Source organism: Lates calcarifer, linkage group LG14 (assembly GCF_001640805.2).
Source record: "Lates calcarifer isolate ASB-BC8 linkage group LG14, TLL_Latcal_v3, whole genome shotgun sequence".
Classification (NCBI taxonomy): Eukaryota; Metazoa; Chordata; class Actinopteri; family Centropomidae; genus Lates; species Lates calcarifer.
In genome coordinates this window covers 2,963,303-2,978,491 of record NC_066846.1, presented here as the reverse complement: position 1 = coordinate 2,978,491, position 15,189 = coordinate 2,963,303, and the positions used below count along the sequence as shown (strand labels likewise).

The 15,189-nt window shown below is 41.6% G+C and overlaps 3 protein-coding genes across 4 annotated transcripts in view; all 3 read left to right on the top strand.

Moving 5' to 3' along the window:
* The window catches only part of tada2b (transcriptional adaptor 2B), a 106,683-nt gene that overhangs the window by 7,218 nt on the left and 84,276 nt on the right, over positions 1 to 15,189 (top strand). The window lies entirely within an intron of this gene.
* On the top strand, positions 185 to 10,385 carry LOC108882058 (homeodomain-interacting protein kinase 2). Of its 2 annotated transcripts, XM_018674291.2 has the most exons (15): positions 185 to 1,486; positions 1,773 to 1,995; positions 2,111 to 2,308; positions 2,402 to 2,583; positions 2,684 to 2,807; positions 2,944 to 3,054; positions 3,163 to 3,246; positions 3,336 to 3,496; positions 3,661 to 3,853; positions 4,022 to 4,144; positions 4,289 to 4,425; positions 4,541 to 7,090; positions 7,195 to 7,569; positions 7,662 to 8,012; positions 8,701 to 8,789. In XM_018674291.2, exons 2-9 carry the CDS (start codon positions 1,789 to 1,791, stop codon positions 3,785 to 3,787), a joined length of 1,194 nt encoding a protein of 397 aa, XP_018529807.1. In that variant the 5' UTR covers positions 185 to 1,486; positions 1,773 to 1,788; the 3' UTR covers positions 3,788 to 3,853; positions 4,022 to 4,144; positions 4,289 to 4,425; positions 4,541 to 7,090; positions 7,195 to 7,569; positions 7,662 to 8,012; positions 8,701 to 8,789. The 2 variants fall into 2 exon arrangements, with proteins under 2 accessions (XP_018529807.1, XP_050931683.1); XM_051075726.1 differs by lacking the exons at positions 185 to 1,486; positions 1,773 to 1,995; positions 2,111 to 2,308; ... (3 more) ...; positions 3,163 to 3,246; positions 3,336 to 3,496 and adding an exon at positions 9,204 to 10,385 and having other exon boundaries at positions 3,832 to 3,853; positions 8,701 to 8,795.
* Positions 10,810 to 13,243, top strand: LOC127143271 (C-type mannose receptor 2-like). The gene is made up of 4 exons (XM_051075727.1): positions 10,810 to 10,858; positions 10,991 to 11,368; positions 11,461 to 11,820; positions 11,959 to 13,243. Exons 1-4 carry the CDS (start codon positions 10,819 to 10,821, stop codon positions 12,111 to 12,113), a joined length of 933 nt encoding a protein of 310 aa, XP_050931684.1. The 5' UTR covers positions 10,810 to 10,818; the 3' UTR covers positions 12,114 to 13,243.

The following is a 15,189-nucleotide window of genomic DNA, read 5'->3' as shown; positions in this document are numbered from 1 at the left end:
AGAATTGTAAACAAATTCCACGAAAAGATTAAAACCAACAGTTTTTTATAGCATCTTTTGATACATCTTTTGATTCTGACTTCCCTTTCTTATCTTATTGGCTCCTACTGAGGACATAAATCTCTTGTAATGGTTCCCTGGTGTTTAGACTCCAGTAACACCTGGCGTTAAAATGTGTCTCATATCCATATTGTATCTAGATATATATCAGGAGGAACATTCGGGGTGGGGATCGACTGAAGTTATTATTACAGGGAGAAACTTATTGGATTCGTCATATGCAGGCCACAGTAAACCCAGGACTCTCCATATGTGCTAGTATCTAGTGGTAATACCTGCAAATTAATTTTGCTTCCTGCTCAGGTGTTTGCAATTATGTTGTGTTTATAAAAAGGAAAATTGTGAGCTGAGTTTTACAGTGGATCCAAACAATGCAACAGAGCAGTACAGACTACTCAGTGAGGAGGACGAATGATGTAGTCCTTAAGCTAATGATCTTTCTAATTATTTTTGGTCTTGTTTGTTCTGCTGGTGGCTGCAGGGAATATGGAAGGTATCAGTCATCGGCATCGCCAGACCCCTTTTACTGGGGCAGTTGCCCCAGTATAAATGAGCTGTGTACATAAATGCCACGATTAATTTCAGCAATAAATGTTTAGCATTGCATTAATTCAGATAATGTATATTCTGGGAAAGGAATAGATGTCTTTCTAGTGAGACGTGTAGCACAAGTGTTGACTCCAAATAGAGGCTGTGTTGTATACTCACACTCACTGCATCAGTGCATGTCACTGTTCTTGAGCAGCTTCTCTGTGTGTCAGTGTGTGACACTGAGTGCAGTTTGAGTCTAGGAACATCACACAACAGGTTTTTTTTTTTAATTGTTTTATTTTTCTTTTTTTTAAACCAAATGACTTTATACTAATTGAAACAATATCACATGACCCCAGATGTGTTATTATGTGGATGTAAGAGTATGCTTTTTCTGTTGAAAACATTGATGTTGTATGTTGTTGTATGTTAATATATATATGATGTGTGTGTGTATATATATATATTCATACATATATCTCTACATTACCAGTAGTAGTAGTAGTTTTAGTGTGTATGTGTGTATGGGGTGGTGGTGTGGAGAGCCTGAGCTTCATGCCAGGCAATGCCCCTGGTATCAGTAACTCAGTGTTATACTTGAGTACAGTGAATAAATGTTATTAGTTACTTTTGGTTTTAGTTACTTTACTGAAGAGTAACTAGTTTGCATATGGAACTGTAGCTCATTTGCATATGGAATTTGAGACATGCTCCAGAACCTCTAGAAATAATGATATTCTAGAACTCATGTCACACATCAGGAGTTTGCTTGGTGCCAGTTCTGAATAATCTTCAAGTCATTTTACTGTGTAAAAGTGTGAAGAGAAGAATCAAATCTCAAACCTTTTAGTAAACCTAACAGAATCAACTGACCTGAATATCTCAGGTGATACAGGTAAGTGACTGTTTCTCCCTTCTCACATTGAAAGTCAAAGAGAGGTGTTAATATTCAGTTTTACTGCTGTCTCAATGTTTGTGTCTCTATGTGTACGTTTCCATCTATGAACTTGATATTGAAGATGAAGTCGTAGCAGCTGGTGGGGATGCATTTATTTTGGATCAGAGCTCAGAGACACAGTTTAACACTGAGCTCTTTAACATCAGATGATCACTTAATGAAAAGGAATCAACATAACCTGTTCTTCTCCTTCATCCATGTTTCCTTTCCTGTGCTCTTGAAGAAAATTAGTATTCACGATGAAACGGAGCAGTTCATCACCCGGTTCATCCGTCAGCAACTTCAGCCCCAGCAGATTCACTGCTATGCTGTTCCCCAGAAATTATAAGGTGGTGGAGTTTCTGGGACGGGGAGGCTTTGGAGAGGTGTTCAAGTGTGCCAAACTGGACACCAAAGAGTTAGTTGCTGTAAAGATCCCTCAACCCGGCTGCAGCTTCATTAATGAAGTAGGTCCCTTTATTCATTAGTGTCTTTATATTGCTTTTTGTAGTGCTTGTGAACATGTTGTCATTATGTGTCAACACCTAAGCCTCAAACGTGTCATGTCCGTGTTTTCTCCAGCTGACTCTACTAAACTTCTTCATGTGGAAGAACCTGGACAAATGTAACATTGTCAGGTTCATTGACTCGTTCACTCTGAGGGACAACAGAGCTGCTCTGGCCTTTGAGATGCTGGATGTGACTTTGAAGGACTACATTATCCACCAGAGGAACTTCATCCCTCTGGAACTCCATGAAGTCAGGAACGTAGTCCAACAGGTATGAATACAGTAGCATCAGACACAACACTAAAGTCACAGAGCTGTTGGTGTTGCTTTTTCCTCTGAACATCACTGATCTTTGGACTTGCAGATGGCCACAGCATTAGAAGCCCTGAAGACCAACGAAGTCATCCATTCAGATATAAAGTTAGACAACATCATGCTGGTGGATCGTGCAGAGCAGCCCCTCAGAGTGAAGCTCATCGACTTTGGATTGGCGTTTCCCACATGTAAAGCAAGACAGGGCACCTTTCATCAAACAACACTCTACAGGTGAGCAATCATGATTCTACAGCTCTGTAGGATATTTCTACCATCTGCTCAAATATGTCAGTGTTCCTCATTCTGTGGTTTACATTTGTTTCATATTCAGGGCTCCAGAAATTATTTTGGGACTTCCCTTTTCGGAGGCCATGGACATGTGGTCTCTCGGGGTTGTGATGGCGTTCTTGGTCCTTGGTGATTTGCTATTCCCTGGGGTCACTGAATATGATGCTGTAAGTCATTTACTGCTTCCTTTTTTCTCTCTTCCTGGAAGATACAACTGCTACATCCATGTACTGAGAGGGTGGGGGTGGGGGGTAAGAAACACCTTGCCTCATATCTTTATGTGCTGCTGTGTTTTGTCTCCAGTTGCGATGCATAGTCGATCTACTGGGCGTACCTCCAGACCATCTTCTGAGTGCCGGGTGGTTCACACACGATTATTTTGTTCAAAGATTGTCTGGGCACTGGAGACTGATGGTACCACAAGACCAAAAGTCATCTCCTCATTAACTTTCTCCTCTTGAATTAAAATGATAATCTCAATCATATTCCACAATCTAATCAGTTAATATGACCTTGTCTCAGACACCTGAGGAGTTTTGGGGAAGTCGAAAACCTTTCAGAGACTACAGGGCCTACCATTTCCGCAACCTGGACGAGGTGGAAAACGTAGGTGTTTGAGAAGACTGAGCTGTAGCTGCTCTGATTGATTCTCTTCTTATGAATCACAAAGTTTACTTTACCTTTGTTGGATTTAGTTGCCCCTGACGAACCTGAGTATGGTGGAGGCCGATGAGAAAAAGGAGTGCGTCGACCTGCTGAAGGCAATGCTTCAGATGGATGCTGATAAGAGGATCACCCCAAGTCAGGTCCTCGCCCATCCATTCATCACATGGGGCACCCTCCAACATGGCTTTAAGTAAGTGTCTGTGTTTGCTGTGTGCTGTCGGATGGAACTCTTTAGATATTACTGTTTTGTATACAGATAAGGCATATAGCAAGTCATTGCTTTACAAATACAAATACTTGCATGCTAGAGTTTTTTGGCCATGAATATAACCGAGTGACTTTCTTCTTTGGCAGCAGTGAAACTCTGCAAGCAAGCACCAGCTGCACTACTGAACCAGGAACCAGCAAGACAAAGGAACTAGGAGCCATCCAGAAAGCAGACCCAGGGACCCATTCAGGCAACAGAACCAGGAACAACTAATCAGCCTCCACAAAGTGACTGCAGCCTGTCAACAGCAGAGGACAGAGAGGGGGAGTATGAGACTTGGTGAGACTATTTCCTCTGCTCATGTCAGTCATGATCTTTTAAACTATTAAGAATAATTTTATAGTTTTGCCAACTTTTATCTCTTTTCTAAGAACACCAACAGATGGAGGAGTTCTTAGACAGCTGCCTGTTGGACCTTTGATTAACTGCATGTTTTTAATTCCACAGCTCCAGTGGATTTCACGGATCGACTTCATCAGGGTTACCTTCAGGTGTTATCTTGGTGCGGCCTGCACCACCTGAGCGCTGCCTGCAGTTGGATGAGGACAGTGGACAGCAGAGTGAAGCATGGTGAGATGATGTCAGTCATCAGATAGAGGAGAGAGATGGAGAAGTTAGAGCAGATGAGGGAGTGTGTGTGTGTGTGTGTGTGTGTGTGCATCATGACACATCAGGAATCTGATATTAACTGTGTGTGCCTATGTCTGTTTTTAGCCCACTGGATTGGCTAGAGGACAGTTCTGTTAACAGTCCAGTGGAGAACTGCAGGAGGATTAAAAACCCCCCTCCCTCTGTACCTGAGGGTAGCAACATGGAGCAGGAGCACACAGAGCTCACTGACAGCACATCTGGTAGGAAACACTCACCTCCACTTGTCTCTGAATTGTTAAAGTCTTTCACATTGTTGTTAATTCTACTGAGGACGGCTGGAGTATTTAATGTCCTTTGGATTTTCAAACGACACAGAGCCAGAGGAGGAGAAGGAGACGAGGACCAGGACCAGGACCAGGACCAAGCGGAGTTCCTTCCAGCGCTTCCTGACCTGGATGAGGAGGACGTTCTGCAGCTGCATCGACGTCGATGAGGAGGAGTGAATCACTCTATGAAAGTTTGCCATCACAACTCTTACACTTACTTGATGTATTTCACACAGGGCATCTGTAGAGAATGCATGTGATATCACAGGTATATCCTCTATTGAAGCACCTGTGATTTTGGGAGTTGTGTTGGGAAAACGTTCATAGTTCTGGGCAGCACGGCGGCTTGGTGGTTAGCACTGTGGCCTCACAGAGAGCTCCTCGACTGTCCTCCGCTCTTCTCTGTGTGGAGTTTGCATGCTCTCCCCGTGTCTGCGTGGGTTTTCTCTGGGTACTCCAGTTTCCTCCCACGATCCCAAAACATGCAGCTTAGGCTGATTGGAGACTCTAAATTGACACCAAATCTGATTCATCTAATTCGGAACCACTGGTTTGTCAGAGCAATATCCCCTGTACTACTGTCCTCCCATCACTTCTTCCTCTCTCTCTTTCTCTACCCAACCGGTCGAGGCAGATGGCCGCCCACCCTGAGTCTGGTTCTGCTCGAGGTTTCTGCTTCTTAAAAGCTTTTCCTCGCCACTGTCGCCTAGTGCTTGCTCACGGTGGGAATTGCTGGGTCTTTGCTCTGTAATTATAATCCTTATTTCAGCACGCAGACCGAAGGAGCTGGGGATTGAACCGCTGATCGGCAACCCACTGTACCTCCTGAGCCACGGCCGCCCCACTCTACACTCTCTACACCTGTCTTCTGAATACTGTCCTTCTACTCGTTGTTGTCTTCGATACACTTCTGTCTATGTTTGTCCTCCACTCACTGTCCTCAGAGTACAGGGGGTATTGAACTACACAAACTGGATGAAAATAGGAAAAATATCATTGATGTATAATTTGGACACAATCATAATAATTTGGACAATAAATATTTCAAAAATTAAAATGAATCCGTTTAATGATTTCTTTCAATAAAACATCATTAGATATAATTTATGACGTCTTTGTATTACTGTCTACCCATCATGTGTCAGGATAAATGATTCAGTGTAAATCAACTTCATGTCATCTTAAGAAAAATACATCAATGTTATAACAATAAATAACAAAATTAGTGCTTAAAGGGATAATCCGTGAACCAAACCGCATCTGAAGTTAGTTTACTCTTCTGATGCTGTAACTGGTTTACTCACATCCAGAATACGTCTGAACACAGGAGACAAAATATAAAATGCAGAGGCAGGGTGCAGTCTGTGGAGTCCTGTGGAGTCCACCTCTTTCCCATCTTCTTATTAGTGGCAGAATAAGAACCCCGGCTCGACCTCCACTCCTCACCAGTGTTATTCTCTATTGCACTTGCCTCTTGTCTTGCTTCGTGTGTTCGCCTTCTTGTTGTGATCTCTTGTGATCTGCTGTACTCACCGGCCCCCTTCTTTTTATCACTAATAGTTTGTTTTAAGACCTTTCTGTAAGTTTATACTTGTTTAACAGGTAACATGTTTTGATAATTTATACTACTTGGCTTTCTACATTTGAAGCTTTAGTCTCCACTTACAGCTTCTGGTGACGCAGAGCTGGTAGGGGACCTAAAACTGGACAAGTCATACTTGCAAAAACTGCAAGAACATTGGCCTAAAAATGACAAAGGTGTGACTCTGGGCACATTATACACTGTTGCTGTGCTCTGGAAAAATAATTTCACCATCACAATACTTTTTGCATAATGGCAAATGCAACAAAACTCTGACTTTTGTCAGAACCAGAAGAGAAGCTGGTGTCCCTGACAGTGTAACCAGCACCAACAGGAGAATATTGCAGGGGATTTTGGCACATTTTTGGGGGGGCACTACCCACACACTTAGCTGTGTTGCTCCTTCCATGGATATACGATCCTTCTGTTCTACCTTGTTGTAAAGGTGACTAATCAGACTTTCCAACAATATATAATACAACACCAACTGGTATTATTAAAGGGGAGAAATAATGTTTCCATAATGTTTTTTTGAGGAGTTTATAAATATGGAGGTAGGCTAATCTTTGTTTTTATGTGAAAACGTTGGATGAAAAAGTTGATCTGTGTTAAATCACTACATCCTACTGTTTCCTTCATTTCTTTTTCTGCTTTTTCTCCTCTTTTCTTAATTTGTAAGTTATTTTCATCTGATGGATCTACGTATTGGAATTAGTAGAATGGGAACCCTGTTTTTGCCCATGACAAAGGAGGGATTCTGCTGGGTACATTATACAGTGTTGTTGTGTTCTGGAAAAATAATTCTCATATGTCTACCATCACAATGTTTTTTGCATAAAGAATGAGCAGTGACTTATGTCAGAAACAAAGGGAAAGCTGGTGTTAATTTCCCTAAATTTGCCTGAGAACAGTAATGAAAGCAGTAGAGTTTCCAGTTAGTGGTGATCACTGGAACAAACAGTCCACAGAGCAGCATCATGAAGGAAAGGATCTTACTGGCTGTTTTCTATCTCTCAGGTCAGTGAGTTTCTTTGATAGGTGTGATGTCTAACCGACACTGTTATACTGAGGAGAGAAATCAGTTTGAGCCACATTTCATTTAAACTCGGTGTCATTCTCAGGGTTGCTCACCTTCTCCACGTGCCGTCCCCATCAGTACCACTATGTGTCTGATTCAAAGAACTGGACTGAAGCTCAGACCTACTGCAGAGAGACATACACAGACCTGGCCACCATTGAAAACACTGAAGAAATGAACCAACTTATCAACACAGTTTCATCTGCTGGCTACAACTCTGATGTCTGGATTGGTCTGTACAGTAAGGTTGAGTGGAAGTGGTCCGATGGATACACAGGGAGTGGAGCTGAGTTTAGGAGCTGGCAAACCGGAGAACTGTATATTAACTCTGAAACTAAGGCCTGTGTAATGTCCTACTCTACTGGTGAATGGTGGGGTGGTGAATGCACATGGGTAGTAAGATTCATCTGTTATAAAGGTAAGTACCCAGGAAAACATTATTGGTCTTTAATATTGAATATTTTGAAGTTAAGCGTATCAACTCTTTTTTTTTTTTTTCTAATATTCCAGGAACACAGCTGGAGCCTGAATATGTCTTTGTAAATCAAGCAATGAATTGGTCCAGCGCTCAGAGGCACTGCAGGGAGAACTTTGTAGATCTGGCCACTGTGAGGAACCAGAGTGAAAACACTGAGATACAGAACTTGGCGTCAGGCTGGGCATGGATCAGTTTGTTTGGATATCCTCGCGTTCACTGGTCTGATGGGAGTGTCAGCTCATTCAGATCCTGGTACAGTTCAGGGCATGAGATACATGTCACTGTCACATGTGGTGCTGCAGCTTTGCAGAACTCAGGAAACTGGAGGCTTCTCCCCTGTGAAACAAGATTACCATTCGTCTGCTCCGGCATCCCTCCACCCCGTGAGTGCTTTACTGTTCTTCAGTGGAAGACAGAGATTACTGCCTTACATTAGAATAACAGTTATAGCCTGACTGACACTGCACATTTGATGATATATCAGCCAGTAGTTCTCCTGAAAACACATAAAGTAACAATAATATTGATTTTATAAAAATGATATTAAGAGTGAGTAAGAAAACTGAGAATGTTACAGTTACTTCATGACCTCAAACATCAGTACAAACAGTACTGAAATCTGTTCCTCATTGACCAACATGTAAACCCATACGTCATACAAATGACTGGTATTGGCCCATAAATCTGACTCTGAAAACAGTGATGCAGTAGAAGCAGTGGAGCAAAGTCATTATGCTACATTTACTCAGGTACAGTTTTTACCAGAGTGTTTCCATTTCCTGCTGCTTTGTTACTGCACTACATTTGTTTGATAAATCTACTTAACTTTATACTGCAGGTTCTCATTAATTATGCAAAATAGAATTCCCAAGTCAATTCTGATGTATTGTTATTGGTTTTCCTACCAATTAAATACCAGCCACTACAAAAAGAGAGTATTTCTACACTGTGGTACTGGTACTTTTATGTAGAAGATCTTAGTACTTCTCTCCCCAGCAGAAGTAGGTATGACAGAACTACTACCACAGCAAACTCATGTCTTGTTTCTCTCTTCATTCTGTGTCTAAGCAGCAGTAAAGAGACAGGTAGTGAAGCTGAGGATGAAGGTGGAGGACTCCTCTGTGGATCTGAACGACCCTGCTGTGAAAGCTGGCATCCTGAAAAAGGCAAGTCTCCAACATCCATCCTGAAACACTAACTCATTCACTCACCCAGGACAGAGTTTGATAACATCTAAAAACCATGTAGTGAGTGGAAAAAAACCAAAACAAATTTCTGCAGCCACAGAAGTTCAACAAGACACAATGCAAAGCAGCCACAACAGTGGATACAGAGGAGTCATTATCATGATCAGAGTAAAACAGAATGACGAGTGTGTGGTCTCATTGTATTACTTACTACAATCATTCCAGGCATGGATATAAATATATCTGCTGTTTTTAGCAGAGCGATCCTAGAGAGTCACAGAATGATCAGGTGCTTTGTAACCTAAAGCTGTTTATGTCAAGATTAAAGAATAAACCTTTGTCTTAGTGATTTGAATGTTTCAAAATGGCTGCCATCTGTGTTTCCAGCTCCAGGACAGACTGGAGGAGAAAGGAGAGAGTGGAGTCTCCCTGAAGTGGAGAGAGCAGCCTGATGGGAAAGTCTTCCACAAGGAGGGAGAAAGTCCTCAGGAGAAAAAAAGGAAGAAGACCGAGCTGTGAGATTTCAATCCACCTTTACTTCTGCTTCTCTGAAACCCATGGTTAATGCTAATTCTTTCTGCTGATACATACAGTTCACTATTATCACTGTACAGAGTGCGTAACCATAACCCTGAATACATCCTGTAGACTGTCATAGAAGAGTTTGATCAAGTGTGATCTGTGATTTCTAACTGAGGACGATTGCGTAAACAAGGTTCCTGTCATGATCTGCCTGAGTGACGTTTGTTTCATACTTTCTGTTGTAAATTTATATTTTCTCTTGGCATGGCTTTTCAGTTCTTGCTTCATAATGATTTATCTTGTATGTTGTGTGTTTCTAGTGTTTTTAGGTTCCTGTGTGTCTTTGTGTTTCTGGTTTCTTTGTTATAGTTTGGTATCCCTGTTCCTCGTGTTCCACGTGTAGTACTTCCTGTTTTAGTTTGAAGTCTCGTGTCCTGTCTTGTCCTTGGTGTTTTTACATGACCTTCTTTGTTCCATTTCCCTCCTTTTTTCAGACCCACCTGTGTCTAGTTGTGTGTGTATGTAGTCCTGTCTGTCCCCTGGTTTTTGTCAGTGTCTTGTCTATGCATTTGGTCCCTGTGTTGTTACTTTTACCCTTGTGATTTTTGGTCTTGTGTCCTGTTGGTGTGCTCCTGTGTGCTCTCTTGGTGTTTTGGACCTCTTCCTGTGCCTGAGCTGCCAGTGAGTTTTTGTTGCATTTTTGGTTGGGTTTTTTTGTTTAATAAATCCCCTGAACTGTCTGCATTTGAGTCCTCGTCCCTGTGTCCTAGCCAACAAAAAGTGACAGTTCTAAATAATTCCCCATCAGACAAAAGAACACAAACACTCCCTCAGTTACTTATCTACATCAAATCCTCAGCCTGAGTGTAACCATTAGAAATTATTTCTAATGTTTCTATTCTAGTCATGTGATCATATTGTTAATGTTTACCCTTGTTACATGGGGGGGACACAACATGGTAAGAACACTTGCTTTTTGTACAAGATCTTTGGAGCAGTATCTTCCCTTTCCTGTAGTATTGTGCTCTTCCGTCTCTTTCTCCTCTTCTGTCTGTAGACATGAGGGTTGTGTAGACATCCTCCAAACATCTTCATCGTAACATTTGGGATGGACTAATGTAGGACGTCCCTGAGCTGTTACAAAGTAATCAGTGTAAACATTATTTGTAAAACCCAAAGCGTTGTTGAATGAAGGCTGCATTCACATCTAATTCAGGACATCACATCAAACCAAACTAGGACCTGTAGGTAATATCAGCAAGGTCCCTGCATGTCCTGGGGAGGGAGGTGCCCTGTTCACTCAGTAGAAACATTTTCATAAAGACAGCTGTTGCTGTGTATTTTTTTGCAGAGATCAAAATAATGGAGAGCAGATAAACTACTTTTGAATTTGCATTTGTATTTGCCTGAGCAGCAAACACACACACACACAGTTTACTGTTGACAGTGTAAATTTCCACATATAGAACACAGAAGCCCCATGATGGAGAGGATCTTGCTGTTTGTCTTGTTTCTGTCAGGTCAGTGAAATCCTTTATCATGTTAATTCCAGTGTTAACTGTTGTATAATGATGTACATAAAATGAAATACAAAAAAAAAACATTTTGCCAGTTGCAGGTAAAACTATTAACTATTCAAACACTCCTGACAGGCTGGAAGATCTCCACCAGCCTTCAACATCAGTACCACTATGTGTCTGATTCAAAGAACTGGACTGAAGCTCAGACCTTCTGCAGAGAGACATACACAGACCTGGCCACCATTGAAAACACTGAAGAAATGAAGCAACTTATCAACACAGTTTCATCTGCTGGCTACAACTCTGATGTCTGGGTTGGCCTGTACAGTAAGGTTGAGTGGAAGTGGTCCGATGGATACACAGGGAGTGGAGCTGAGTTTAGGAGCTGGGAAACTTCTGATGATGAACCAGACTTTGTTTCAGCCAATCAGTTCTGTGTGATCATTGGAGGTGGAGGAGGATGGTGGGATGATGATTGCTCTTTGAAATATCCATTGATCTGTTACAGAGGTAATGATATAGTAAGGCATATGTTGAATTAAGATCATTTAGTTCAGTATGTGATCTTAACATTTGGCTTTTTACTGAAACTTTAACTGCAGGAACACAGCTGGAGCCTGAATATGTTTTGGTGAATGAAGCAATGAATTGGTCCAGCGCTCAGAGGCACTGCAGGGAGAACTTCATAGACCTGGTCACTGTGAGGAACGACACTGAAAACACTGAGATACAGAACCTGGTGCCAAGTGGAAACTGGGCATGGACTGGCCTATCTAGAGATCCTAATTTTTATTGGTCTGATCAGAGCAACTTCTCATTCAGCAACTTGGATAACACTGCAAACCTCATTGGCTCTATGAGAATCATATGTGGTGTTGCAGCTCTGCACCGATCAGGAAAATGGAGGTTTTTGCCCTGTGAGAGAAGATTACCATTTGTCTGCCACAGCATCCCTCCACCTCGTGAGTGATTTACTGCATTATATTAGAATAACTTAGGTTAAACTGTACTAAAACATGTGCATGAAATCATTTACAAATAATGAGTTTGGTATATCAGAAGTAATTCAGTGCATTTTTTTTTTCTCTGTGTCTAAGCAGCAGTGAAGAGACAGGTAGTGAAGCTGAAGGATGAAGGTGGAGGACTCCTCTGTGGATCTGAACGACCCTGCTGTGAAAGCTGGCATCCTGAAAAAGGCAAGTCTCCAACATCCATCCTGAAACACTTTAAATGGTCACATTCCTGTGCTCAGTGACAGCAGGCTATATGAAAGATGACTTCCAACACGTAATGTAGATTTGGGCTAATGTTTCAAAATGGCTGCCATCTGTGTTTCCAGCTCCAGGACAGACTGGAGGAGAAAGGAGAGAGTGGAGTCTCCCTGAAGTGGAGAGAGCAGCCTGATGGGAAAGTCTTCCACAAGGAGGGAGAAAAGTCCTCAAAGGAGAAAACTGAGCTGTGAAACTGAGACAGCTACACTACACCAGCCTGTAGTTATCATACACAATATTTAACCATAACCTGTTCAAAGTCTTTTCTTTCATCCTCAGTATCACTGTGTGAAATGAAAACATAATGAGTGTGTAAACACACACTGTATTTAAACCTGTGTATCAGCTGAGCTCCTCAAATACCTGTGTGTGACTTAAAGTACAGCAGCGCCCTCTTGTGTCTGACTGCATATATTATTGCCTGGTGTCTGGTAACAGAGAAACAGGAAAGTCATGTTTTGTTGTTGACAAAAGAAGCGTAGAAAGAGTTCAAATGTCTGTTCACATCAATTCAACATCAATCATCATTAAAATAAAACAAAGTGAGGACATACAGTGAGTTAACCTCCAACCAATATATGACATTCATAACACTATGTTGCACTTCTATGACCAACTCTCAGCATTTCATGTCAATGTACATGAAAAGTAAACTAATGAGTACATGGGCACAAATCTGCCTTTTTTTTCCAGACAACTTTCAAACTCATTTATTTCAATGGAAACATGTTTTCTGAGTGAAGCTCTACATTCATTAACAGAAGCAGAGTTGCAGGGAGGCAGGCTGGGGTGGATGGTGGGTGTATACAAAGACATGACATATATTTAATTCCTTATTTTTATTTTATTACTACTTTAATGGCTAAACTTTCTCTACTGGTATATTCTTTTAATGCTATTATATCATTTCAACCTTTGAAACCTGTTTGTTTTTTGTTTTGTTTTTGGTGTTTATTTTCTACTATATTTTTTTTTCTATAAGTAATTGGTGGTTAACATTCTTTCTTTAGGAGTTGTGATTCTGTTTTGGACAGAAAACGTCATTTGTAGCCTAAAGCAATGACTTATTCACTGTACTTATCTTCCATATGTTACAAATAAAGTTAGTTTGAAAAAAGGCTAACGCAAGCGCTGTTTAGAATTATTCCCACCAATCGGAGGCGGCTGCTAGGCGGAGCAGATTCTGCCAACCAATCAGCGTTTGCCTGTCGACGTTGACTGGCGTCTGTTGTCATTGACTGTGATGCAGCCAGAGCGACGGAGAAAAAACCTCGGAAGAACGAGTGGAAATATTGAGTAAAACTAACTTTTGACTTGTCGCTTCGTCGCTTTTGTTTGTTAGTACAGTTAGAAGCTTCATTTTTGAAGAAGTCTGGATGCTAACACAAGCTTTGGAGCTGTTTTTGTCGAACACGGTTGAGGCTGGACGCTAAGCACACCTGGTTCAAGGTAAGGCTAACGACCTCACTAATTAGCAGCGCGCGCTAGCATTAGCAGCGAACGCTAGCATTTGTCTTCTCTTTTAATGGTATCTTTTGGCCTCATTTCCATTTTTAGTTGTTTTAATGGCGGTAAGTGTGTGTTTGTGTTTCTGTGACTAAAACCGCTCTGACATGAGTTGTTCAGTGCGCCCTATGTAAACTGGTGATAACCCAGTGGGTATCTCCCGCTAGTCTGTTTGCGAGTCTTTGAGGTTAGCTTTGCATCTCTTTGCGGTCACATTGCAGACATTTTGCGTCTCTTTGTAACTTTGTAACTTTGTGCACCATCCTGGACGTTTTACGTCTCCCTGCGGGGCCCCGTTGCCTGTGCGTTGTAGTATTGTGTCTGTCCATGGCCATTCATTGATCCTCTGTTGTGTATATTAGTGATTAGTTATTTGTTTTTGGTGACTTGATATTCGATTGAGCGCAGTTCTGTATTAGATATAGGCTTGACTGAGCTGGATATTAACTTGTTTGCAGTACTTGGCTTTGTTACTTTAACCTTGAAATGACAGAACCATGATTCGTCTGTAGGTCATGTTACTGTCGACGGATCATGATACATTTGAAGGGACACAGAAAATAACTCCATGTGTTCAGTAGGCACGGCCCTACTTTGCAGGGTGTTATATTTTCCTTTGACTAATCATATAACCGAGTACCAGCCTACTACTCTGTCCTTTTGATGTCTTAGGTTTGATCTCCAGGAGCTGGAGTGAATTTTGTAGTCCAACATCCAAAGTAAACGCTCAGACATTTTGCGTCTCTGTAATTTTGTGCACCATCCTGAGGCCTGTACTACGAAGGGAGTTTAACCTACTCTGATTTAACTCGGGGTTATCAATGAAAGTTGTTTAAGGGTTGACAAACTCTGACTGCCTCGATCTGTGTTAAACGGTGCGACGGTGGTTAAGATGTCGGTAAATTGAGTCGGTGTTTACTTAATCAGAGTTAGTGCGCGTGCATAAAACGGGCGTGCATCGTATCTCAGATGAAGAGCGCACGTTAATTCTGTCAGTTTACGAGGAATTTAAAGAGACTCTGACGACACAATGTAAAACAGCGTCTGTCAACAAAGACAGGGAGACTTGTCACGTGTTCTCTGGATTCTTCATCTGTAATATGAGATGCAAGGACATGGAAAATATGTGATAATTTTTCGGATACTTGGATAACAGACAACACGGGGGTCACATGTCTGAGATTGAGCTGTTACTGTTAATGATGTTCTGCCTGGAACACTCAGGCTGTACATGTATGAATGTAATGCAATTATGTTCATTATACAACTAAGTAGTTCCGACGGAGCAATCTGATTGGTCCACAAGACATTTAGAATGTGCTCAAATCAGCATGACAGCACGCCTTACTCATCACTGAAAATATTACTCCGCCATACACATTTTACTTTGCTCAAATGACGTTAAAGTACACCCTCGAGTGTAATCTTGCGATATACAACTATTACCAACAAAGCGCCACGGCTTTCTCCATCAGCTGCGCCGGTGACACGGCGTTATAACTTAAAATTCATGTAAACGGTTGCAGAAGCTACATCTGTGTGTGTAGATAAATG

Coding starts and splice junctions, on each gene's coding strand:
- LOC108882058 (XM_018674291.2), top strand. CDS start 1,789: ATGAAACGGAGCAGTTCATCACCCGGTTCATCCGTCAGCAACTTCAGC. Junction 2,808..2,943: donor GGGTCACTGAATATGATGCT/GTAAGTCATTTA, acceptor TTTTGTCTCCAG/TTGCGATGCATAGTCGATCT. Junction 3,247..3,335: donor ACCTGGACGAGGTGGAAAAC/GTAGGTGTTTGA, acceptor TGTTGGATTTAG/TTGCCCCTGACGAACCTGAG.
- LOC127143271 (XM_051075727.1), top strand. CDS start 10,819: ATGATGGAGAGGATCTTGCTGTTTGTCTTGTTTCTGTCAG. Junction 11,369..11,460: donor TCCATTGATCTGTTACAGAG/GTAATGATATAG, acceptor CTTTAACTGCAG/GAACACAGCTGGAGCCTGAA. Junction 11,821..11,958: donor CCACAGCATCCCTCCACCTC/GTGAGTGATTTA, acceptor GTGTCTAAGCAG/CAGTGAAGAGACAGGTAGTG.